This window comes from Rhinoraja longicauda, chromosome 3 (assembly GCF_053455715.1).
Source record: "Rhinoraja longicauda isolate Sanriku21f chromosome 3, sRhiLon1.1, whole genome shotgun sequence".
Taxonomy (NCBI): domain Eukaryota; kingdom Metazoa; phylum Chordata; class Chondrichthyes; order Rajiformes; family Arhynchobatidae; genus Rhinoraja; species Rhinoraja longicauda.
The window spans coordinates 47,848,433-47,875,243 of record NC_135955.1 but is presented as its reverse complement, the minus strand read 5'-3'; the positions used below and the strand labels follow the sequence as shown (position 1 = coordinate 47,875,243).

General features: G+C 41.2%; 2 protein-coding genes across 3 annotated transcripts in view; one reads left to right on the top strand and one right to left on the bottom strand.

The window, feature by feature from the left end:
- The window catches only part of dock8 (dedicator of cytokinesis 8), a 181,346-nt gene that overhangs the window by 80,231 nt on the left and 74,304 nt on the right, over window positions 1-26,811 (top strand). For both annotated transcript variants that reach the window (XM_078396082.1, XM_078396081.1), the window contains exons 14-15: window positions 4,346-4,508; window positions 24,496-24,613. In XM_078396082.1, coding sequence (XP_078252208.1) covers window positions 4,346-4,508; window positions 24,496-24,613 — 281 coding nt within the window. The remainder of the gene's footprint in view (window positions 1-4,345; window positions 4,509-24,495; window positions 24,614-26,811) is intronic.
- Window positions 6,800-17,790, bottom strand: LOC144611286 (angiopoietin-related protein 3-like). The gene is made up of 7 exons (XM_078430328.1): window positions 17,302-17,790; window positions 14,708-14,818; window positions 12,762-12,867; window positions 10,958-11,062; window positions 10,682-10,777; window positions 9,405-9,680; window positions 6,800-6,966 (listed from the first exon to the last, which is right to left on the bottom strand). The coding sequence occupies exons 1-7, from the start codon at window positions 17,788-17,790 to the stop codon at window positions 6,800-6,802; spliced, it is 1,350 nt and encodes a 449-aa protein (XP_078286454.1).

The following is a 26,811-nucleotide window of genomic DNA, read 5'->3' as shown; positions in this document are numbered from 1 at the left end:
GTGCACACATTGTTGGTGTCCGAACAAGACGTGAGGAGGACTCTGACGCTTGTGAACACGAGGAAAGCTGGAGGCCCAGATGCTATATCTGGGCGAGTACTAAAGTCTTGTGCTACTCAGCTTGCTCCAGTGCTCACCACAATATTTAACCTCTCCTTGGCCGAGTCCGTGGTCCCTGCATGCTTCAAAAGATCCATTATTGTACCGGTGCCAAAGAATGCCTCTCCAGCTTGTTTGAATGACTAACGACCGGTGGCCATCACCTCGGTTGTCATGAAATGCTTCGAGAGACTAATCAAGAACCACATCTGTGCCCTCCTTCCTCGCAACATGGACCCACTACAGTTCGCATACCGTCTGAACAGGTCCATGGATGATGCGGTCTCCCAGGTTCTGCACACCGCTCTCTCTCATCTAGACAGCCAGAAGGGGGGCTATGTGAGGATGCTGTTCATTGACTTTAGTTCAGCTTTCAATACCATAGTCCCCACCAGACTGGTTGAGAAGCTGCTGGAACTGGAGCTTAACACTCCCCTGTGTGCCTGGGTCCTGGACTTTCTCACCGCCAGGCCCAAAGTGGTCAGGATGGGGGAACACACATCTAGCCCCCTCACCCTGAACATAGGATTCCCCCAGGGTTGCGTCCTTAGCCCCCTACTGTACTCTCTGTACACACATGACTGTGTGGCCAGGTTCAGCTCAAACTCCATCATCAAGTTTGCTGATGACACTGGTGGTGGGCCGGATCTCCAACAACGATGAGAAGGCCTACCGGGAGGAGGTGCCTGATCTGGCACTCTGGTGTCGGGACAGCAGCCTCCTCTTGAATGTCAAAAAAACTGAGAAGCTGATTGTGGGCTTTAGAAGGGCTCAACATCCAAGGACGTACACGCCACTGGAAGTAAATGGGTCTACTGTGGATAGGGTGAGCAGTTTTAAACACCTGGGAGTCCACATCAAAGAGGATCTGACATGGACAACACACATTGCCGCACTGATGGGTAAGGCAAAGCAGCGCCTTTACCACCTTAGACAGCTGAGGAAATTCAGAGTGTCTCTGAGGATCCTTCATTGCTTCTACTCTGGGGCTGTAGAGAGCATCCTGTCCGGCAACATCACAGTCTGGTTTGGGAACAGCTCTGCCCAGGACAGGAAGGCCCTGCAGAGAGTAGTGTGTTCGGCAGAACGCACAATGGGAACTACACTCGCCCCCCTGCAGGACCTATACATCAGGAGGTGCAGATCAAGAGCAAGCAAGATCATGAGGGACCCCTGCCACCCCAGCAACAGACTGTTCCAGCTGCTACGATCAGGCAAACGCCTCCGCTGTCACGCTGTGAAAACAGAAAGGATGAGACGGAGTTTCTTCCCACAGGCCATCAGGACTGTTAACTATTATAACTCCAGGGACTAAATTTTCTTTGAGGTATTAATTTTAATTTATATGCTGTAATTGTAACTTTTTTTTGCACAATCCGCAGGCATTGCCACTTTCATTTCACTGCACATCGTGTATGTGTTTGAGACAAATAAACTTGACTTGACTTGAGGAACAAGAGGAAAACCCCACGCTCCTTGGACAATCGTCAGCTGACCAACGACCTGAACGAGTTTTACTGCAGGTTCGAGAAACAGAAACATAACCCTGGGACCCCCTCCCCACACCCCCACTCACCACTTCACACGTACTCAAAGACTGACTCCAGTTTGCAAAGACTGGATCCGTCCCCACCCACTCCTCCCCAAGCAGCAATTCACACCTACTCGGAGACTGGCTGGAGTTTGCAAAGATTGGCCCTTTCCCCCCAACCCCACCCCACCACCACCACCACCCCTCTGCAATCACCAATTTGCACATCCTCACAGAATGACTCCAGTTTAACAATAGAAATTGCAGAGGCGGGGAGACTGTTCAGAAAACAGAAAAGCCGGAAATCTCCAGAACCGGTCAATGTTTCCCCCTCTACCCTCAAGCTCTGTGCCGAACAACTGGCACCGATCTACACAGACATTTTCAACCAGTCCCTGCAAACCTGCACTGTCCCTGCCTGATTCAAGGTCTCCACTATTGTCCCTGTACCCAAAAAGACAAGGATCACTGGTTTTAATGACTACAGGCCTGTCGCACTTACCTCTGTCGTCATGAAGTCCTTTGAAAGACGTGCTGGCCCAGCTGAAAAACATCACAAACCCCCTGCTGGACCCCCTGCAGTTTGCATATAGGGCCAATAGATCGGTGGACGAAGCAGTCAATCTCGGCCTGCACTTCATCCTCCAGCACCTAGACCACAAGGGGACCTATGCCACGATTCTGTTTGTGGATTTTAGCTCTGCTTTTAACACCATTGTGCCAGAGCTACTACACTACAAACTCTCCCAACTGACTGTGCCTGAACCCCTCTGTCAGTGGATCATCAACTTCCTGACGGACAGGAAGCAGCTTGTGAGGTTGGGAAAGCACATCTCGGACCCACGGACCCTCAGCATAGGAGCTCCGCAAGGCTGCGTACTCTCCCCTCTCCTTCACTCTCTCGACACCAACGACTGTACCTCCACAGACTCCTCTGTCAAGCTCCTCAAGTTTGCGGATGACACTACCCTGATTGGACTGATCCAGGATGGGGAGGAATCTGCCTACGGAGGGGAAGTGACACAGCTGGCGTCCTGGTGCCATTGCAACAACCTGGAGCTCAATGCTCTCAAGACAGTGGAACTAATTGTAGACTTTTGAAGAGATCCCCCTCCCCCCACTCACCATCAACAACACCATAGTCACATCTGTGGAGTCATTTAAGTTCCTTGGAACCATCATCTTCAGGGACTTTAAATGGGGGGCCACCATCGACTCCACAGTCAAAAAGGCCCAACAGAGGATGTACTTCCTGCGGCAACTGCAGAAACACAATCTGCCACAGGCAATGATGGTCCAATTCTATACTGCTATCATTGAGTCCATCCTCACCTTCTCCATCATGGTCTGGTTTGGCTCAGCCACCAAGCACGACATCCGGAGGCTGCAACGGATCGTTCGCCCAGCTGAGAAGGTTGTTGGCTGCAACCTTCCCCCCATTGATGAACTGTACACTGCAAGGGCCAGGAAGCGAGCGGCCAAGATCATCTCTGACCCCTCTCACCGTGGCCACCAACTCTTCGAAGCACTTCCCTCTGGAAGGCGACTCCGGACTGTCAAAGCAGCCACAGCCAGACATAAAAACAACTTTTTTCCACGAGTGATAGTTCTACTCAATAACCAAAGTCTGTAGTCTCTTTTTTGCTCTGGTTTATTTTCACCGACATGTTTAGACCATAATGGTGTATCCTTATTGTTTTGATGTGTTTATGCTTTATTCTTAATTGTTAACTGTATGTTTGTGTTGTCATTTGTGAGCGGAGCACCAAGGCACATTCCTTGTATATGCATACTTGGCCAATAAACATTCATTCATTCAGAAGACACCTTTTTTTGTCAAGGTTTGCGCAATCTTCTCTCTTGCCCTTCTCAATAATATTAGTTAGATCCCATCAGGCCCTGACATACCATGCTCCAGGTTCAAGCCTTTGATGGTGCTATTAACTTACTAATTTCAATCACTCATTCTGATGGACTCACCGCATTGGGGCCAGCACTATCGGAATATCAGAAACAGAATATTGGGAACCATTTCCCTCCTTGCTAATGGCAAATATTCCCCAACAGGTGCTATAGAATAGGATCTAGAATGTAGATGACATTCAGCTCAGAAAAGTGGTATAGAAAGCTATTCATTAAATATGTATTTTAATATAACTGATCAAAGCTAATATATAAATACAATAGCCTAAAACAAATGTGAAATTAAAATAATATCAATTCATTATCATTTCTCTGCATGTATATTAAGATTTACAAAGACTAAGTTCAATCTGATACAGTTGGTGCTATTGTAAAAAGTATCACATCTAAAGGTTGGGAGAATACAATAGTTGGTTTGGATAATTGACAATTAAGAATTGTGCAATGCAACGCTAAATCAATCCTGCATTGCTCAAAATCATTTCTTCCAGATGTAAAGTTGAACAGAGACCCTGTCAGTTTGCTCACTGCATATTGATCATGTGGTTTGCTCATCAATGAGCAGCACAGAAAAACATTTATCATTTGATAAGATCAACATTATTTCCTCAACCAATATTAACAAATATGGAACAATTGAACAACAACTGTTCGTAGGATCAATTTATGTTATAAAATTGACACCAAAACGTGCCATCAAAGCCACCCACCTGGGAAGTGCTTGGAGATATTTTTTAATGTAGTTGTGGAGTGCTTTAAATTTGATCCAATGCATATTTGTTGATGTTTCAGGTCAAATCAAAACAGAGATCTTGGCTGTCGGAGAGAGCCCTACGTTCTGCATTACTCCTGAGCTGTTGCCAGTGAAGCCATATCCTGAAAACCGTGGTCGACCAATCAAAGAAATTCTAGAATTCCCATCTCGTGAAGTCTATGTTCCGCATACCACTTACAGGTAGGGGACCACTGTGAAATGCCTATGTAAAATGTAAATCGCCAAACCTCTTGCAAAGATATTGTGATTTTCAAATTACTTCCAAAAATTTCTGCTCTGAATTTTCTGTCACCCATTTTCTCTTATCTGAGGATGAAGGTATTGGTGTGAGAATTCAGAGAAGCCATTAATTAGAATGCACTATAGAGCAGAGATGTACAGGAATAGCGTTATGAACCTTTACCGTGTTGCACATAAATTTAAAATCTAAATCTGTTTGAATATGAATATAGGAACATTTTAGCACCAGTGTCCTTCAATTTCAGATCTGTTTGGTATTTGCACTTTGAAAGCTTGTCCCAGGGTTGGAGTGTTTGGTTTTATTTTGCAGAATCTTGATCCATGATTTCATTGTAGTAAGAAGTCGTTTATAAAACACAAACAAACTTGAGAAACCATTAATCCAGAAAAGTGATTCATTTAACTGACCTCGGCCATTGAATAAGCCTGACAAGAATGAAATATCTCTCCATGTTCTTATTCAGCCACACCAATAAAATCCATCAGAATATTATATAGAGGAATAAATAATGGCTTTAGCTACATGTACTTCATTTATATTTATTACAAAAGTGAATTTATAGCTTTGTTTTATAATGCAGGTTATTATTTTCAGAGTTATTATTGTGTATTTTATGGTTATAATCGCGACCATTTTAACAAGCTGAATTTTTCTGGGCGACCTTGCAATTGATTTCTTCTTCGGCGGCTTTTGTGATTGTTGATGAGTTACTTCCTCTTCAGTTCACTTATCCCTGAATCCTATGCTGCTCCTTCCACCAAGGAACCCTAAAGCCATTAGAATTTCCCTACTGCTTGATCTTACCTTTGATGTGTGAAGCTAAGATTTGACAGTTCCGTGAAGGGTGTTCCTTTATGTGAATTAAGTTCAAACTAGGCTTTTCAAGTCAATTGAAAATTTGGTTTTCAAGCTTGTGCAACGTAAGGTTTTTGTCAAATATGCCCTTTGAATATTCGAATAATATGGGGGTTGCTGAACTTGATAGTAGTGGCTTCACGGCATGTGATCTGCCCACACCTATATTCAGTAGCGGTTTACCATTGGCCAGATGAATCAGCAATCAGCTCTGGCTCTCACCCCCTGGATCTACTTAGGGTTCTGAGTCCCAGAACAGGATGGAATTTGTTGGAGTTAACATTGCATACTCTCGATCCAATGGACTGCAGTTGCAGGGAATCTAAAGTAAAAATAGAAAACGCTGGGGAAAACAAATCAAGCAGCAACTGTGAACAGAAACAAAGGCCATCGGTCTATCGTTGAAAGTGAAAGAAAGTGAGGAGCCTCTCTAGTTTAAGTTGTGAAAAGGAACTATGCAGGGAGAGAACAGAGGGAAAGTCTGGGATTTGCTACTCACAAGCGTCTCCCTGATAATGCTGATGTTTTTGATAAGAATAAAGTGAAATGAATGCATGAAAGAAATGAATGCATTTTAATCAAAGCTGATCAGTAAAGGAATGTAAATAGGGGAAAGTGAATCAAACCAGTTAGAGAGAAAAAAAACAAAGAAACGTGCAGGTGTAAATCGGTGGGCCAGGCGGTATCTATTGAGAATATATATAGAATATATATATATAGGTGAAAGCTCCCATTTCTGAAAAAAATAACTCTGCTGGCTGTGAGATGCAGAAATCTGAAGTAAAAGAGGAATATTTAGTAAATCTGGTAACCAATGTAGATAAGTAAAACTGTGTCAATATTACATCAGAACTCACTAGTCCTGACTAAAAAGGTGAAAAGGAAATTGTGAATAGAATAAAGGGACCACAACTGTCCACCCATGGCACTAGGAGCTTAGTGTCACTTGCATTATTTTGGTTTCCACTTTTCCTCGATCACTTTCTCTGTATGCATTCTTCTGGACACATCACCATTGATTTTAGGAGAAGTATTCATTTCCCATTGTTAATATCAAAAGTAATTGTGTCACCTTGGTCTTCACAGAATTTATTGCAGAAATTCCCTCTGCTCTTCACCCCACCCTCTCTGCAACTTCAAGCACAATTATTTCCTTTTTAGTTCTGACGAAAGAACATTGACCTGAAACGTTAAGTCTCCCTTGCTGCAGATATTGTTTGACCTGCTGGGTGTTGCCATTATATTGTTGTTAAAGCATGTGACATAATTTATCATACTGAGGTCTATAAATAAACATGGAAATATAAATTTTAATGCCACTCCTTGTGCTCGTTGGTCTCAAATTTGTAAAAGTGAAGAGTATTTTATTAGTTTATTATCCCAATGGCCGGATCATCAGTCGTGTGGATTTAAATGAGTAATAATTGCCTTTCCAGGACTTCCAGAAAATTCCTTTCTTCCGATCTGGTCGTCTGTTGATTCTGCTTCTTAAGTATTTCCCATTCAGATTTGATTCTCCACATCCACTGAACCACCAACCACCTGTGAGCAGAAAAATTCTGTTGTGATTTCAAGCTTGTAACAAACTCTGTGAGATCATCATTGTACAAATATCATTTCCTGCAAATCAAACAATGTAGGCATAATCCCCAGTTTTGAGCAATGTATGTATCCCACAAGCAATGTGAACAGGTGACACAATGTAACAATGCAACAGCGCCTCATATTCCACTTGGGCAGCTTACAGCCTAGTGCTATGAACATCGAATGATACTATTTTAGGTAACTAACCTACAAATACCCTCCCCCTTCTCTCCAACTTTTTCCTCCTCTCTTCCCTGTGCCACACCTAGATGCGCACCTCCCCCCCCCCCCCCCCCCCCCCTTATCCATATTACTTCCTCTGGCTTCACACCTCTCTATACCTCTCCTCATTACCTCCTTATCTCATACTTTTTGTCTTTTCATCACTGGCCTTTGTCCAGTCATCTGCCAAACAAAGGGTAAATTTGACTCTCACTTAATCTCTCGCTGCTTATCACTGTGGCTAATCTTACGGATTTTATTTAATCGTTGGAAAGCAAGGGAATAATGAAATTGAATCAGCATAAATATAGCATTTTAAATAAAAACTGAAAATGTTGGAAACACTCAATAGGCCAAGATGCATCTATGGATAGAGCAGCAGAGTTAACGAGACCTTTCGTCAGAATTGGGAAAGAAAGAAAAAATGAGTTAGTTTTCAGTGGGAGAAAGGGAAGGGAAGGAATGGGTAGAACCAAGGGCATTTCTCTCAGGATGACACCAAATGGATTGATAGGGGCTCTTGAAATAGCAATTATTCAATGTAATGTATTGTAATAACATGGCTGTGCAATGTGCCCAGTAGGCTAGACTATATTAACAAGAAGCCTAGTTAAAATGACAAGAGGCAGACATAATAATTTAACCTTTTTTTTTTTTAAAGGAAATGTGTGTTATCTAAATTTGGGTGAATTCAAGATTGAGTCTAGAAATCTGCCATGTGGAATATGAGGAATAGATCGTGTAGATGCACATAGTCTCTTGCCCAGACTAGGTGAATTGAGGACCAGAGGGCATAGGTTTAAGGTGAAGGGGAAAAGATTTAATTGGAATCTGAGGCGTAACTTAGTTACACAAAGGGTGATTGGTGTATGGAACAAGCTGCCAGAGGAGGTAGTTGAGGCAGGGACTATCCCAACATTTAAGAAACAGTTGGACAGGTACATGGATAGGACAGGTTTGGAGGGATATGGACCAAACGTGGGCAGGTGGGACTAGTGTAACTGGGACATGTTGGTCGGTGTGGGCAAGTTGGGCCGAAGGGCCTGTTTCCACACTGTATTGCTCTGTGCCCAAATAGAAGATGAAGTGTTGTCCCACAACCTTGCATTGGGCCTCATTATAACAACACATAATTACATTTTAATATGTTGAAATATGAGGTAATTTAGTTAAAAGATGCAAAGTTGAATGAATGTGCAAATATATGACATTATAACACGGATAAATGTGAAGTTATCAATTTTGGTTGGAAAAAACAAAAAGCAGTGATAGAAGGGAGATTCTGACATATTAAAGGACCTGGGAGTCCATGAATACCAGTCACAGAAAATAAACATGAATTTGCAGCAAGCCGATGAGAAAACAAATAGTATGTTGGCCTTTGTTGCAAGAGGTTCTGTGTTTTGGAACTTGGATGTCTTGTTATAATTATTCAGGACCTTGCTGAGATCCCTTCTTGAGTATATGTGCAGTCTTGGGCTCCTTGTCTAAGGGTGGCACGGTGGCGCAGCGGTAAATTGGTTTGGTATAGACGTAAAAATTGTCCCTAGTGTGTGTAGGAAAGTGTTAATATGGGGGGATGACTGGTTGGCGCGTACCCTGCATCTCTAAATTTTAAATAGGTAAATATAAGAGATGTTCCTATTTCACAGAGAATGTCAACAGACTGATTCCTAGAATGGCGGGACTCATACAATGAGAGACTGCCAGCTGGGTTTGCAGATCTGTAATAAAGTTGCATTGTTTCAGGAAGAAAAAAAAATAGGAATTAGGTGAGGAGAAGTTTCTTCACTCAGAGGCTAGTTAACCTGTGGAATTCTTTACCATGGAAGGCTACGGAGCCCAAGTTAATGAAAACGTTAAGAAGGAACTAGATAGATTTTGAGACACATTAACCTGCATTAATTTCTCTTTTCATTTTGGAGTCTTGAAATTAATTGAAGCATCTGCCTATGACTAAGATAAAGATCATTGAACACGTGACTTCATGGTGCTCCATCATGCTTGTTAAAGGCTAAGTAAGCTAAGTTAAATGCTAGGATAGACTAAGTTAAAGGCTTTTTGAATTGTAGTCACTGTTATAATGGAAATTGTATTGTTGTGGTCCCTGCTATCCTGTATTTTTCTGGATTACAAGACAATGTTGCTGCTCTTGATAATTAACAGCATCATACCTGAATGTTGCTCAGCACAGTTTATCATGGAGTGAAGGTCACTGTCTCGATCACTGGTTGAGAATGGAATTGCTTTACAGGCACTCATGGTTGAAGAGAGATCTCCAGACAAAACTTGACTGATTTGCAAGCTGTAGCTGTTGTTCTCGTTGCCGAGCCTAAATGCATAATCAATGTGTCGTGACTTTTTCTTCCAGTCCTCCAGTTCGATTCTCAAAACATATTCGGCCTGACGAGTAATTTGATAGAAGTTTTCCAAGCCCAACCAGAATTCACCTGAATAGAAATAAATCAGTTTTTTAGAAAAACCTTGCTAATATGCAGGCTTTTATGTTTTTCATGGTTTTAATGTTGCCTTCTTGCCATAGGTTTTAAGTTCAAATCTTGAACACTAAAATTCAAGTTGGTGACACAGTGCTATACTAAGGGAGTGCCATTCTGTCAGATTTTCTTCTCATTTACAAAGTTAAACATAGGTGCTGCTTGTCTCGTATGAATGTGAAAGATCATATGATGCTATTTTAAGAAAAGATTGGGAGTTATCTCTGCTGCTTGACATTCAAAATCACGGATAAAGAATTTATCTGTTCTTTATCAGTATACGGTTGTGGAAACCTGCATAAATTGGTTGCAATGTTTCCTATATCACAACAATTCAAAAATTGTTAATTTGCTGCAAATGGTTTTGAACAAGAATGTAAGAATCTGGACGAGGTTATTTGGCACTTTGAGCTGGGTCTATCATTCAATAAAATCATGCCTGACATGGTTCCCAAGATTTGTAACCCTCAGAGAGAAGATATTCCTCCTTGTCTCTCTATTAAATGGACCATTATTCTCTGGGTTTAGATGCTTCTACTGGGACATAATCTGAAAATAACCCATTCATTCCAACCTTTTTTAGGTCAATCTTCTCTCTATGACAATATTTTCCTTCAATGCCACAAGTTATTTGTATCTCCTGATGTTTTGCAATTCACAAATTTCTATCAAGTCAATATTCAGAATTTGGTTCTGTGGACACCTAAAGCTAAAAATCTGCAAGACAGATGAATCTTTTATTACATTCATTAATGATAAAGAATGTCAGAAGCAAGCAACATCACAAACAATATAGTTGGTTAAGTGAGAGTCAAATTTACATTTGATTTACAAATGCTTGTTTTACAGCATTTTAAAAAGAATAGAAGGATGTTAAAAATGTTTTTCCTCTGCCTGTTCATTAATAATCCAATTGATGCAGATGAAATAACAAGTAAATAGTGATAAATTCTTACCCTGAGGTTCCCCAAATCCAGTTTTATAATCCACCCACAGGTGATCAAAGTTCACAGAGCCATTAAATCGCTGCTGAATCACTGTCCAACCAGATTCTGTTTGAGAGGACAGGCGAGACCAGTTAATAGTTTACAGCAGCTCTTTGAAGATAATGCTTGTTAATACAGTATAGACTTTGAAAAAAAAAGTAAATATTCTGCATACTTACATTGAAATCTTTTTTTTTGTTTGCAAATCATAAAACACAATGAAGTTCAGAGGTTTTGAGTACTGACCTGCAGTCATTTGACAGTATGTTTGAAATGGCTGAGATCCTTCTGGCTGGATTCTATAAACGCCACTAGTTCGCTCACCCCTCTTGAAAATTTGATAACAATCACCTGGAAGATAAGAAATGAAAGGGCTGAATCACTATGACATCAGGAAATAAGATATACTTTACATGCATCATTCTTTACACAGTATCAAGAAATTCCATACTGCCTGTATCCTGCGAATGAAGCCAATACTTCACTGCATTAAGATTTGTGAACAGAGTTACATTGCAGTGAGATAGACTGTGACCATTAAAGGGATGGAATGTTTGTGACGAGAGGTTACTGTTTAATTATAAAGTTCAAATAGTGACAGAAACAAGAAAGAAATTACCATCTAGCACACATGACTTTCAGCATCTAGAAACAAGGCACTGCTTGACAAAAAAAGCCCACAAAAGTGCTGGGGTAACTCAGTGGGCCAGGCAGCATCTCTGGAGAACATGGATGTGACATTTGGGGTTGAGTTGCTTCTTCAGACTTAATTGAATGGGGGGGAGGGTGGGGGAGATGGAGGAGTGGAGGGCAGGACAAATCATGGCAGTAATAGGTTGATACAGGTGGGGAGGGTTATAAACATAGAAAAAATAGAAAAATAGGTGCAGGAGTAGGCCATTCGGCTCTTCGAGGCAGCACCGCTGGTAGGCAGATGGTTGGGCAAAGGCCAGAGATTAAAAAAAACACGGGTGTGAGTCAAAAGGATTTAAAAGTTGATGGGGCTGGTGTTCGAGGTGACCTAAAATTGGAGAAATCAATGTTCAAACGATTGGGCTGCAAAGTATGAGGTGATGAGTATGAGAAAGATCAGAATGGGAGTGGGAAGGGGAATTAAAATGGCTAGGAACCAGGAGATCCAGTAGCCCTTGACGAACCGAGCACGTGTTCAGCGAAGTGGTCGCCAAATCTACACTTGGTCTCGCTGATTTATGTGAGGCCATATCGTGAACACCGGATGCAGTACATGAGATTATAGGAGTTTCACTATCATCTGAAAACGCTTTTAGTTATATTCCATTGCCTTGCTTGTGATGACCTGATTCTAAGCTAACTGCATAAGGTAACCACACTGAAGAGCATTACTCAGTTCTGAAAACACTGAATTAGTCAGGACTTTGTTGGTTGAAACAGAATATTCTCCAAACACAAATTGAATTAGGATGCTGAGCTGGTTTCTATATTTTTCAAGCCAATGTAGGTATCCGGTGATGAACTTCTTTGTTAATGAGTAAGAAGGAACTGCAAATGCTGGTTTAAACTGAAGGTAGACACAGAAAGCTGGAGTAACTCAGCGGGACAGGTAGCATCTCTGGAGAATAGGAATGGATGGCGTTTTGGGTTGAGACCCTTGAAGGGTCCCAACCTGAAACGTCACCCATTCATTCTCTCCAGAGATGCTGCCTGTCCCGCTGAGTTACTCCAGCATTTTGTGGCTACCTTCGATTAAACCAGCATTTGCAGTTCTTTCCTGCACATTCTTTGTTAATGACTTTGTTTGATACATGAGTCAATACCTAAGCTTCACCCATGCCTCCCAATTGGCACCAGTTCAGAATGCCGCAGCAGAGGACATTCTTTATTAGTCTGAGATCTCGGGTACCAAGGTAGAATACAACTTAGAACCAATCATCTGTGATCTAAAACTGTGGTCAGCCCATGTTAGAGCAGCAAAGAGTTATGTCAACATCCCAAACACTATCCTCTGTTTTTTGGGACTATTCATGTTTCAGAAGTTTCTTGCAGAGTAATGTTGTGAGGATATACTCACTGTTAGGTGAGACTGACACGTGGCCATTCTGTTCATTGGCAGAGTTGTTTCCTATCCTTTTCCTGAAGTTGTAATACTCCTTGGATTCAAAGCCTCTATTCAGCACCTTCATATTGGCAGAGGGTGGGGGTTAGAAATAATGAAACATTTTCTTAAAAAACATTTAACCTGACAATCCATCATTATACAATTTGCCTGTACTTTTGTGAATTTTCCTGATTAGTGTGTTGTTAGTGGTAGTTGGCATAGGATAAGGGTTTCTTTATCACAAGAACTGACATTATGTTCAAGTCACTGTCTAAAGCTACAGAGGACAAAGGAACTGCAAATGCCGGTTTACAAAAAAACAAATTGGTTTAGATTAATTAAATATAATTGTTTAAAAGAATCACAGATGCAATTAAAAGTGCAATTAAAAGTGAATTGTGGTATCTTAGGAGTGTTATTTTTTGATTATCATTGATCTTTTCTGTCCGATACATTTACAATTGTAATATTTCAATGATTTGTTAGGAACTCCTATACCTCAGTTGTAAAACTGTCATCATTAACATAACCGAAGAATATTACCTAAATAGATTGTCCAGCTGTCCTGGTGATGTAAAGTTCCTCAATAAATAACAGTGAATATTTCAAATACATGCTGTCTTTTTAAGATTCCTTTCTGAACATAATAGATATCAGCTGACCTCCAAACTAACGAGTTGGTGCTGAGTTTTGTTTTCAAAACTAATCTGAAGAAAGTATAATTGTACAAATTGAGGACTGAGCTTATCAAAATGTTTTTAAAATGTTTTATTATCACTTTAAAGAACATTGTGGCCACAAATGTTTTTTATTTAAATTATTTTTGCAGGAATTGATTATTACCATTTATTACCATCCCATTCTTCAACTAAGTGGCTTGCAAAGCCATTTCAAAGGGGAGTCAAATATCTTAGCTGGTCCAGAGTCTCATGTACATAAAACATAGAACAGTACAGCACAGGAACAGGAGCTTTGACTCACAATGTCCATGCTGAACATGATGCCAAGTTAAATTAATCTCTTCTGCAGAAACATGATCCATGTTCTTCCATTCCATTCCCTGCATATCGATGTGCCTATCTAAAAACCTATTGAATGTCACTATTGTATCTTCCTCTATCCCCTGGCAGCATGTTCCAGACACCCACCACTCTGCATAAAAAAGACGTCCCACATATCTCCTATAAGTGTTGCCCCTCTCACCTTAAATGAATGCCTTCTAATCTTGTGACATTTCCACCCTGGAAAAAAAGGTTCTGACTGTCTATCTTATCCATGCCTCTCATAATATTATATACTTCAAACTTATATTATCTTCCTAGAACACAAATAGGAGCAGGAGTTGGTTATCGAGCCCTTCAAGTCCGCCTTGCCATTCAATATGATCTACCCCAGGCCTCAACATCATCTATAATCTTTCACTTCACGTCAAATGCTTCCAGTGAACTTATCCTCGCAACTCTGGGACAGAGAATTGCAAAGATTCATCACTGTGAAGAGGCTGATGGGTTGGAAGAGTATTTTTCTGCATTTTTTAACTTCTATCTTTAGTCCTTGCCCGGGACCAATTAATAACCATTTAAAAATGGCTGAACTTTAGGGTTGGAAACAACTAAATTTTAAAAGACCAGAATTTATTTCTCAATTTATAGTAATATAAACAAATAAGTTCAAAACATGTCTCAAGTTACATTTTCTTTTACATAATACAAGTCTTGACAGTTATGAGCAAAATACAAGTGATCAAGCAGCAACAAAAGAGAGAATGGATAGGTGGCATTTTGTGTTGGGACCCTTCTTTAGACTTTATAATTATGACTTTGCACAGTGCTTTAGTGGAAATTATTTATTGTATGAGGTACAGTAGTCATAATTACTACTCATGAGGGACCACAAGTATAGTCAGATATTTCACAGACCTTGTCCTCCAGCAGTTGAATCTGATGGTTCTGTTCATTGATCTGCAGTTGCTGAGCTTTTATCAGCACCAATACTTCATTGGCAAGCTGGTTTTGGACCTCTGCTACAGACTGAGGAGAGAAATTGGCCTGTTTAAGTAACTGTAATATAACTTGACACCACGTTCACTCTTGGTAATGTTTGGCAAGTTCAGAAGCAGCTCACATTTTCAGGATAATTCTAATCAGTTTTAAACCCAGAGCATGACATAAGGATAGATGGGGACAAATCACGCTGACGTTGACCGGCTGGTAAATGCTGTCCCAATGCTAAAGGTCGGGGCCCACCATCATGGGAGAGGCTTGCGCTACATAAAGCTGTCACTTTGGAGGGATGAGAAGCCACAACAAGCCCAGCCCTTGAAACAGCTGAAAAATCTTTGATAGCTGGCTAAACCAGGCCTGCAGATTTATCAGTAGTAGATTAACCGGCTTCTGTATATAACCCTTAATGTAGGTGGGAGGTGGTGAATCGGGGGGAGTTAATGGTTATGTGAGAGAGAATAGATTGCAGAAAAATAAGTGGGGTAATGAGATTGATGGGAATGCTCTGAGAATAGTGCTGGCTCGACGAGCCAAATGGCTCCTTTTATGTTGTAAGAGAGCGTGAAATCTGCCACAAGACCTGTACGCAGTTTCACTGATTCCTGACCTTGTGTTCCCCTGCAGATCTCTCACCAAGGTTTTTTCAGATTATATCAACTTTATTTAGGCACATTTTCATAAAACCTTTCAAGGCAGGTTTGGTAGATCCGTGTTTTATGAAAACCAACACATATTTAATTCGGAAGATGCAGTGATGGGGTATGTCCTGTGGGAGGCATACTGGCTGGAATGGGAACCAAGGAAAAATCCCTTGTAATCTATTGTTAGATTCATAATCATAACAATACACCATTCTAGACTTCTAGGAAAATCCTGTGCCCTTGTAGAATATCTGCATACATTTTCAGCCTTGGCATTCTTAATGTCCTTGATTTGGCAAACGGTTACCTAAATAAATGCCTACTATGAACCTGTGGGTCATTCTTCCTCTCACATTGGCGCAGCAGTAGAGTTGCTGCCTTACAGCGCTTGCAGGCCGGAGACCCGGATTCTATCCTGACCACCAGCTATACGGAGTTTGTTCATAACCTACGTGGGTTTTCTCCGAGATCTCCGGTTTCCTCCCACACTCCAAAGACATATAGGTTTGTAGGTTAATTGGCTTGGTGTGTGTGTGCAAATTGTCCCTAGTGTGTGTTGGATAGAGATAATGTGTACAGGGATCGCTGGTCGGCGCGAATTCGGTGGGCCGAAGGGCCTGTTTCCGCTCTGTATCTAAAAAAGGGAGTGTGGGGAGACAAGAGATCTCCCGAACTGTTAAATATTGGAATGGTGCCAATTGATGATGAAGGATGAAGTAGCAAAGGAAAGGCCAAAGGTGTGATTCTGTGTTGGATCATGAAAGGTGTGTCGAGAGGACAGCCAAGAATGAAAATGATATAGACACAAGGAACTGCAGGTGGTGATTTATAAATGGATTATTGCTGAAAGGGATACAAACAACTGAAAAGTCAGGATACTTCAGCATTGACAAGAGGAGTGAGTTAATTACTTCCCATTGACAGATCGTTGGTAGTTATAGTAAAGTGACTTTTTTAGATGGCAGTCTTGTTTAGGGAATAATTTGAGGAACAGGCCTTTTGGACCCACTCGAGTCCGTGCCAACCATCAATCACTCATACACTAGTTCTATCTTACACAGTAAGAACAGTTTACCAAAGCCAATTAACCGACAAACCTGCATGTCTTTGGAATGCGGGAGGAAACCGTAGCACTCGGAGAAAACCCACGTGGAAAAAGTACAAACTCTGTACAGACAGCACTCGTGGTCAGGATTGAACCCGGGTCTCAGGCACTGTAAGGCAGCAACTGTACCTCAGCGCCACTGGACCACTTCCATAAATTGTGAATTTTGATAGTTTAAATAGGCAGGCTAAATTCTGAATGCTTCAGAGACTGAGAAATAAATAGTGCCATTTTTTAGATCTGTGCTCAGGTGTGTTACAATCTCTGAAGATACTGTAGGTCAGAAAACTAGCAAAGTTTCAGTATGTGCCTGAAAATGAACACTTAAAAATATCCTTCCATAACAATGATTCCCTTATAGACAATATAGACAAGGCTCAAGTCTACTCAATTATCTGTGTTGCACCATTCTAATAATCCTGGATGCAGATCCTTTTGGAATAATAAATATAGCAAATGTTTAGAAATCATTTTAAGCCATAAAAAAACCATTTGACTATATTTACTTGAAAACTACAAATTTCAATCCATTCCGGGTTATTTTTCCTGGACAAGCCTGAGATGGCCATTTGCAAATCCAGATAGCTTTGGGAGAGGAGTCTTCTGTGAATTTTCCAGCAACTAATTATAAAATGAGAGAGGGGTTTTGAAATATATGAATACAAATTCTTGTTGTAAATCTATAACTATATCACATTTAACAGTGTTAAGAACATCCAAATCTTTCTATGTTTACTCATACTTCCAGGTGAATCTCTGCTTACCCTGCAAGAGGGGAGGTTGACAGACCTGTTCTTCCCTGTATCATTCACCAGAATGTTCTCCAGCTTCCTTTCCAGGGAATCGACCTTGCTGACGACTAATTGTCGTTCCTGCAGTGCCTTCATTAGCTCAGTTCCAAGCTCCACAGATCTCTTGTGAAGCTCCTCATTCTGAATTTCCAGCTTCATAGTTGTCTCTTTCAGAGTCTTTTCATCATTTTTTGCTATTCCTCTCAGGTTGTGGATGGAAATATTGTAAGCGTTCAGCTGCTCTAAGACGGCCTTCATTTCTTCCCTTGTTCTGTCCATGTGCTGCTTCAGCCCTTGTCCGAGCTGGAGAAGCCCATATGTGAGGATCTTGATATCATCCGTCGAGGCAAACTGAGCATTTTGTCCTTTCTGAATGTTCCTTTGCAGACACGACGTGGAACAAGGAAAACAAATGAGCACAGAGAAACAAAGTGCCTTTGTTACAAAATGCAGGCAGTTCATTTTCTATTAGTATTTTCCTTAGTATTTTGCTTACTGTTGGTGCAGAAACTGTCAATTCACATGAACCAGAATGCAGACCCTACACTCCTCTGCTTTCAGTTAGAGTCCTCCCAGTCATTTAAATAATAAATAATTAAACTCAGTGGAAACGAGAGAACCATAATTAAAACCGCAATTCAACGTAGGCTACTCTTTAGGGACTATCTCCAAAAATGCATCTGCATTTAAAGTCAATAGCATGGGAGCAGGCCTTTCAGCCCATCCAGTCCATTCTGACCAATTTATACTAATCCCATTTTACTCTACATTTCTCACAACACCCTCCAGGGTTATATCACTCACCTATGCACTAGGGGCATTTACAATGGACAATTAATCTACCGACCAGCACATCTTTGGGATGTAGAAGGAAACCGGAGCATGAGGAACATTTACAAAGTCACAGGGAGAACATGTAAATGCCACTCAGACAGCACTCGAGGTCAGGATTGAATTTGGGTCGCTGGAACAGTGAGGCGGCAGCTCTACTGGTTCTTCCACTATGCTCCCCTTTAGTTTGTTATCAGTTCAACCTGAATGGTGATAGACTGAGAAAGTGAAGTGTACAATGAGACTTGGATGTCCTTGTACACCAGTTACTGAAAGCAAGAGTTCAGTGCAGCAAATGATTTGTGGCCCAGTGGTTTTCATTGTAAGACGATTTGATCAAAGGACAAGGGGGTCTTGTTGCACAATCCACAATGAGAGCCATTTGTGGTTTTGGGTGTCTCCTGATCCAAGGAAGGGTGTTCTTGCTTTGCCAAGTGAGAGGACATAACTAGCACACATTCATCATCCAGGTTTCCTAGTTTAACAGATGATAAAAACAGATGATAGGATTTTAGTATTCTGCCATTGAACTCCAATAAGGAATTGATTAACAGAGTGCAGTTAGACCGACATCTCCTGGAAAGTTTGAGATTTGCCCATTAAGGCAAGTGGCCCTCAAAGGTGCTTCAGATTGTTAAGTATGGTTCTGTCCACAACAAATTGCATGTAGACAATATATAATGAACAGTTTTAAAGGGATCCACCTACATTCAACCTGAGTGAAAGATTTTCCTTCAGTTTATATAAGCAATGCAAGTGAAACAGGTTCCTTCAAATTAATCTACTTTGAATAAAGTTTGTAGAAGGATACCATATGCACTTTAAAAATACTCTCAACTTTTATTTTTTATGTCTGTTTTGTAGTAAATCCACATTTATTTTGGTGCTTGCAAGGTATTACAAATTGAGTTGTTTTTTTCATTTATGTATGTTACATTTCTGTTTAGATGAAAAAAAGACTGCACCATTTCACCACACTCCCTTTAGTACTAAGTCTGAATCAAAGGCCTGAGACAACTCAATACCAGCATAACATATGCCAGGGATGCTGGTTGAGTTGGAAAATGCTAATGATAAAGCTAATATCATACATGGACACTTCAGAGTTTAAGTTAGTATTCCCACACTAATAAACAATTGTATATTAAAAATATTTTAGATATACTTTGTAAAAATACTATTTTAAATCAATAAATCTAAACATTTTTTAAACTTCTTACTCAGTGCCCTTCACCTTCTTTATATAGTAGTGACAAGCCCTTCAGCTATTATTGCAGAATACTTGTTAGCCAGCAGCCAGCAGAGGTGCCTATCAGGATTTCAGTTATCAAAGCTTAAAGGCTAAACTACAAACACTTCCTTATTTTTTGTTTTATATCTGGATTTTCTTCTGTTGGTTGTATTTCTCTTGGAATATTAATTTCCATTCGTGTGCTTTTCACAACACCTTAGCATTCCAAAAATGATATAGGCAGTCAACACAATCTAAGTAAGTGATGATATAAACAGAGGCAAAGCTTCATAAGTGGCCATGTTTCTTGGAAGGCTAGAGTCCAGAATGCCAACTAAAGTCATGGTTCTGTTTCAGTGACCTGCATCTTCCCTTACATTTTTTTTACAATTTCAAAAATCCATTACATGTAAAGTGATGCCAGAAGTTGGGTTTTTTTAATCAGTAAAGTTACACTATATCTAAGAATATAAATCCTGGAGATTAAACCAGTTAGGCAGTCCTTTCTGTAATGCTATCCAACCTCAAGACCCAATTAAAGAAAGACATTGTTGCGGTCCTCTTCTTGTGACAAATGGGGGATGGGTGGAAACTCTAAAACTGGGACCTCACTTGTGCAATGAGCTGTTGAGTCATTTGAAAGGAAAGATTGCTTTCAGTATTTCACAAGATGGGTTCCTCATCATTTCTCGGTCTCAACTGCATTGTAATACATTGTAGTGAATTACCAGGAAGAGGAAATTATGGAAGGATGAACACGCAATTTGGACCAAGGTGCAACTCAGAGTTTCAGTCATTTTCCACATTAACTTAAAAATTGATCTGTTTCTATATTCCTTCCGAGTAAGAAAACGTAGAATGTTCTATATCGCACTAAACTCAACTAATGTCAATAAATAAAGACACAAACTGCTGGAGTACGTCAGTGGTTCAGGCAGCATCGCTGGAGGACATGGATCACTTTGTTGTCTTTTGTTGTACACCAGTGTCTGCAGTTCCTCATTTTAGCATTTCTTCTAATGCCAATATCTGTCTGGGTAAACTGAGAGCATAGAGGTTATGAGTCCAGCTATGAGAAATAGTCTGCATTTAACAAATGTATGATATAGAAACATAAAACATGTAAAGCATAAAAAATAGGTGCAGGCGTAAGCCATTCGGCCCTTCAAGACAGCACTACCATTCAATATGATCATGGCTGATCATCTAAAATCAGTACCCCGTTCCTGCTTTTTCCCCATATCCCTTGATTCTTTTTAGTCCTAAGAGCTAAATCTAACTCTCTCTTGAAAACACCCAGTGAATTGGCCTCCATTGCTTTCTGTAGCAGAGAATTCCCCAGATTCACAACTCTCTGGGTGAATATGTTTTTTCTCATCTCAGTCCTAAATGGCCTACCCCTTATTCTTAAACTGTGATCCCTGGTTCTCGAATTCCCCCAACATTGGGAACATTTTTCCTGTTACTGAGTATTTTCCATTTATAAAAGCCTGCTGGGCCATTTACAATTCTCCCTCAATCTCCAACCAACCTTCCGCCCTCCCCCTCCCCCCTCCCTCCCACCCCCACTTTCATCTCTACACCCCACATACCTGCATCCTCTGCAACCTAACATCTGGCAATGATTTATTCTATTTTAAAACATGCCTTTTCAATGCAAATTTCTGTTGCTATTAGCCTCCTCCCAATACAGATGCTCCCCGACTAACGATGCTTTGACTTACGATATTTTGACTTTACAATGGTGCAAACACTGGGCAACGGCAGCGACCGGTAGCTCGCTTCCGGCCATGTGACCAGGTGTATTAAATGTATTTCGACGCCCGATATTTTGGGTTTGCGATGGGTTTATTGGAACGTAACCCCATTGTATGTTGAGGAGCACCTGTAAACAAACACATGAAAGAATGAAATGGCTAATGTCCACTAATTGTTAAAGCCAAGGAAGAGGCATATAAATTGGCCAGAAGAATTGGCAAACCAGAGGACCGGGAGAAATTTAGAACTCAACATGAGGACAAAGGGATAAATTAAGAGGGGGAAAAAAGAGCACGAAAGGAAGCTTGCGGGAAATATAAAACTGACTGTAAAGGTTTCTATAGATATGTAAAAATGAAAATATTAGTGAAGACGAAAGTAGGTCCCTTACAATCAGAGACAGGTGAATTTATAATGGGAAACAAGGAAATGGCAGAACAGTTAAATTAGTACTTTGGTTCTGTCTTCACTAAGGAAGACACAAACAAACTCCCGGAAATACTAGGGACCGAGAATCGAGTGGGGGGGAGGAACTGAAGGGAATGCACATTAGTCAGAAAATGGTGTTAGGTAAACCATTGGGACTGAAGGCAGATAAATCCCCTGGGCCAGATGGTCTGCATCCCAGAGTACTCAAGGAGGTGGCCCTAGAAATCGTGGATGCAATGGTGATCATTTTCCAATGTTCTCTCGACTCTGGATCAGTTCCTGTGGACTGAAAGGTAGCCAATGTAACTCCACTTTTTAAGAAAGGAGGGAGAGAGAAAACAGGGAATTATAGACCAGTTAGCCTTACATCGGCAGTGGGGAGATGCTGGAGTCGATTATTAAAGATGTTATAGTAGTGCATTTGGAAAGCAGTGACGAGATCTGTCAAAGTCAGCATGAATTTATGAAGGAGAAATCATGCTTGACTAATCTTATGAACATTTTTGAGGATGTAACAAGTAGAATGGATAAGGGAGAGCCAGTGGATATGGTGTATCTGGACTTTCAAAAAGCCTTTGACAAAGTCCCACAGAAGAGATTAGTGTGCAAAATTAGAGCACATGGTATTGGGGGTAGGGCATTGACATGGATAGAGAACTGGTTGGCAGACAGGAAACAAAGAAAAGGGTCCAAAGGGAAGGGTCCTTTTCAGAATGGCAGGCAGTGACTAGTGGGGTGCCGCAAGGCTCGGTGCTGGGACCCCAGTTGTTTACAATATATATTAACGATTAAGACGAGGGAATTAAATGTAACATCTCCAAATTTGTGGATGACACAAAGCTGGGTGGCAGTGTGAGCTGCGGGGGGGATGCTGTGAGACTTGGATAGGTTAGGTGAGTGGGCAGAAGCATGGCAGATGCAGTACAATGTGGATAAATGTGAGGTTATCCACTTTGGTGGCAAGAACAGAAAGGCAGATTATTATCTGAATGGTATGGGATTAGGAGAAGGGGAGGTGCAACGAGACCTGGGTGTGCTTGTACATCAGTCACTGAAAGTAAGCATGCAGGTACAGCAGGCAGTGAAGAAAGCCAATGGCATGTTGGCCTTCGTTGGGAGAGGATTTGAGTTTAGGAGCAAGGAGGTCCTATTGCAGTTGTACAAGGCCCTGGTGAGACTGCACTTGGAGTATTGTGTGTAATTTTTGGTCTAATTTGAGGAAGGACATTATTGCTATTGAGGGAGTGCACCGTAGGCTCACCAGATTAATTCCCGGGATGGCGGGACTGACGTGTGATGAAAGAATGGGTCGGCTGGGCTACTACTGCACCTATTGTCTATGTTTCTAAATGCCTTCAACAACCAGTTTGTCTGATCTGTTCAAATTCACTGAACAAACTGCAATGCTCTGTGTAAATGAACTATTCATTTTTAAAACAATTTTTTCAGCTAATTCTGTTCTGCAGAGCCACAACACAACTAATTTGGATATTCTGGGCCATGCAAAGAATGCACTTGGCATCTGAACAAATCACCTGATGCAATAAGACTCAATTGTTTAACATAAAATAGTAGAACACTGACTTTAATAAAAGCATAAGTCAGTTGTTACCTTTCCTTTCCATTAAAATACCATTCTTTGTTCTAAATTATGTCATTCTCTCCATTTATCTACATACTAAGTGACTGCCAACAAGGTAAGTTATACACCGATCAGCCAAAACATTATGACCACTGACAGGTGAAGTGAATAACATTGGTTACCTTGTTACAATGGCACCTGTCAAGGGGTGGGATATATGAGGCAGTAAGTGAACAGTCAGTTCTTGAAGTTGATGTGTTCGATGCAGGAGAAATGGGCAGGAGTAAAGACCTGAGCGACTTTGACAAGGGCCAAATTGTTATGGCCAGACGACTGGGTCAGAGCAACTCTGAAACGGCAAGGCTTGTGGGGTGCTCCGGTCAGCAGTGGTGAGTACCTACCGACAGTGGTCCGAGGAGGGACAAACCACAAACCAAGGCTCATCAATGCACGAGGGCAATGAAGGCTATCCTGTCTGGTCCGAACTGAGCCGGTGGAGGGAGTGTGATGCTCTGGGCAATGTTCTGCTGGGAAACCGTGGGTCCGGCCATTCATGTGGACGTCAATTTGACACGTGTCACCTACCTAAACATCGTTACAGACCAGGTACACCCCTTCATGGCAATGGTATTCCCTGATGGCAGTGGCCTCTTTCAGCAGGATAATGCGCCCTGCCACACTGCACACATTGTTCCGGAATGTTTTGAGGAACACAATGAAGTGGTTCACGGTGTTGCCCTGGCCTCCAAATTTTCCAGATCTCAATCCGATTGAGCATCTGTGGGATGTGCTGGATCGACAAGTCCGATCCACGGTGGCTCCACCTCGCAACTTATAGGACTTGAAGGATCCGCTGCTAATGTTGTAGTGCCAGATATCACAGGACACCTTCAGGGGTCTTGTAGAGCCCATACCTCGGTGGGTCGGCGCTGTTTAAGCGGCACACGGAGGACCAACAGCATATTAGGCAGGTGGTCATAATGTTTTGGCTGATCGGTGCACATCAGCTACTCAAATTATTCCTTTGCTGCAGGACTGGTGCTGGTGTGAATCCACAATGATCCGACTGTGTAATCAAGTGAAGGTGGTGAACACACAGTACAAGTGTACTATTTAACCGAAGTGGTAAAGGTGATGTACCTCCCAATCAAACATCACCAATGGTTTTTGGACCATTCATTTCTTCATCTGCTCATCCAGCCCGCTGTCCAGTTTTGGGTTAACTGGTTCTAAACTTTACACAAAAATGCAATATTTATTTCTTTGTGTTTTGATCTTTGCTGAATACATTTGTTATTTGGTGACCAATTTGTTATTTTTTCTCCTCTATTTCCAGGAATCTGCTCTATGTCTACCCACAACGACTTAATTTTGCCAATCGGTTAGCTTCTGCTCGAAATATTACGATCAAAATCCAGTTCATGTCGGGGGAGGACCTGAGCAATGCCATGCAGGTAAATCAGTGAAATAATCAATCTCATTTGCAAATTTTTTTAGAAACATTCCTCCTGTTGCAACTTGGAATTGGGACTCCAATTACAATCCAAGAACAATTTTGAAACATTTCACTTACTGGAGACGTAATATCCTGGAAACAGCAATTTTATTTTAGTGTAGCTTGCAATTCCTGATACATAAAAAACATAAAACACCACAGGAGCAGGCCCTTGGGCCCACCATGCCTGCACTGACCATGATGTTAACATAACCACTCCCACTTGCCTGCACATGATCTGCATCCTTCTATCCCCTGCCTACCTAACTGTTTCTTAAACATTGCTGTCATAGTTGCTTATACCATATCCCCTGGCAGTGTTCCCAGTAAATGCTTTGCCTCATACATCTCCTTTGAACTTTCCCTTTACCATCTTAAGTTTATGGACTCTTGTGTTTGATATTTCCATCCTAGAAAAAAGATTCTGACCATCTACACCATCTCATAATTGCATATTCTTCTATCAGGTCACTCCCTCAGCCTCCAATGCTCCAGCAAAACAATACCAGTTTGAACAGCTTCTCCTTCCAGTTCACAAGTTATAGAAGTAGAATTAGGCCATTCAGCCCATCGAGTCTACTCTGCCATTCAATCATGGCAGATTTGTGCCTCCAAATCCCATTTTCCTGCCTTCTCCCCACAACCCTTGACATCCGTTCTAAACAAGAATTTGTGTATCTCTGCTTTAAAAATATCTGTTGACTTGGCCTTCACTGCCCTCTGTGGCAATGAGTTCCACAGATTAACTACCCTCTGATTAAAGAAGTTCCTCCTCACATCCTTTCGAAAAGAGCGCCCTTTAATTCTGAGGCTATGACCTCTGATCCTAGACTCGCCCACCAGTGGAAACATCCTTTCCACATCCACTCTATCTTTGCCTTTCATTATTCTGTAAGTTTCAATGAGGTCCCCCCTCAACTTTCTAAACTCCAGCGAGTAGAGGCCCAGTGTTGTCAAACACTCATCATATGCTAACCCACTCATTCCTGGAATCATTCCAGTAAACCTCCTCTGAACCCTCTCCAGAACCAACACATCCTTCCTCAGGTATGGGGCGTAATTTGCTCACAATACTCCAAATGTGGCCTGACCAGCACCTTATAGAGCCTCAGCATTACATCTCTATTTTTGTATTCCAGTCCTCTTGATATAAATGCTAGCATTGAATTTGCCTTCCTGACTACCAATTTGACTTGCAAATTAACTTTTTAGGAATCCTGCACCAACACTCCCAAAGTTAATACTCTCGAATCCAGACAACACCCTTTCCAAAGTCTCCACAAACCTCCGAAAAATGTGGTGACAAGAACGGCATGCAATACTTGAAATAAGACCGAACTAAACCTTTCTACAGCTGCAACATGATCTCCTATCTTTTATACTCAATGCCTGACCAATGAAGGCAACAATGCTGTTTGTCTTCTTTATCATCCCATCCACTTGTGTAGCCACTCTCAGGGAGCTATAGACTTGCAACTCAAAATCCCACTGTATCAATGCTCCCAAGAGTCCAGTCATCCACTGTATACTTTGCTCTTGCATTTGATCTTCCAAAGTGCATAAACACACATTTGTCTGTGTTAAAATCCATCTGCCATTTCTCTTGACCATCCTCGCTTTCCACCACTCCATCATTTTTTTTCGAATCCTAAATTTCCAATACAAACCATCTTCATTTAGATCCAGATGACTTCTATATATCACAAATATCATGTCTAGCATTGACTCTTGCCGAATGCCACCGGTCACATAGACCAGAGAAAGACCCTCCACCATTACTCTCTGTCTTCTATGGCCAAACCAAATTTGTATCCAACTTATCAACTCACCAAAGACCCCGTGTGAATTAATTTTCTTGACCACTGTACTATAAAGGACCTTGTCAAATGCTTTACTGGTCCATGTAGACAACATCCATTTGGCAATCATCTTCTTCACTTCGTGAAACATTTCAATCAAATTTGTGAGATAGGACTTCATTTGCACAAAGCTAAGTTAACTTTCTCCAATAAGTCCATGCTTTTCCCAAATGCGAGTAAATCATGTCCCTAAGAATCTTCTCCTGTAATTTCTCTACCACTGATGAAAGGCTCATTGACCTATGAGTTCCTGGTTTGTCCCTGTTGCTCTTATTAAACAAAACTAAAAAAAAGGCTA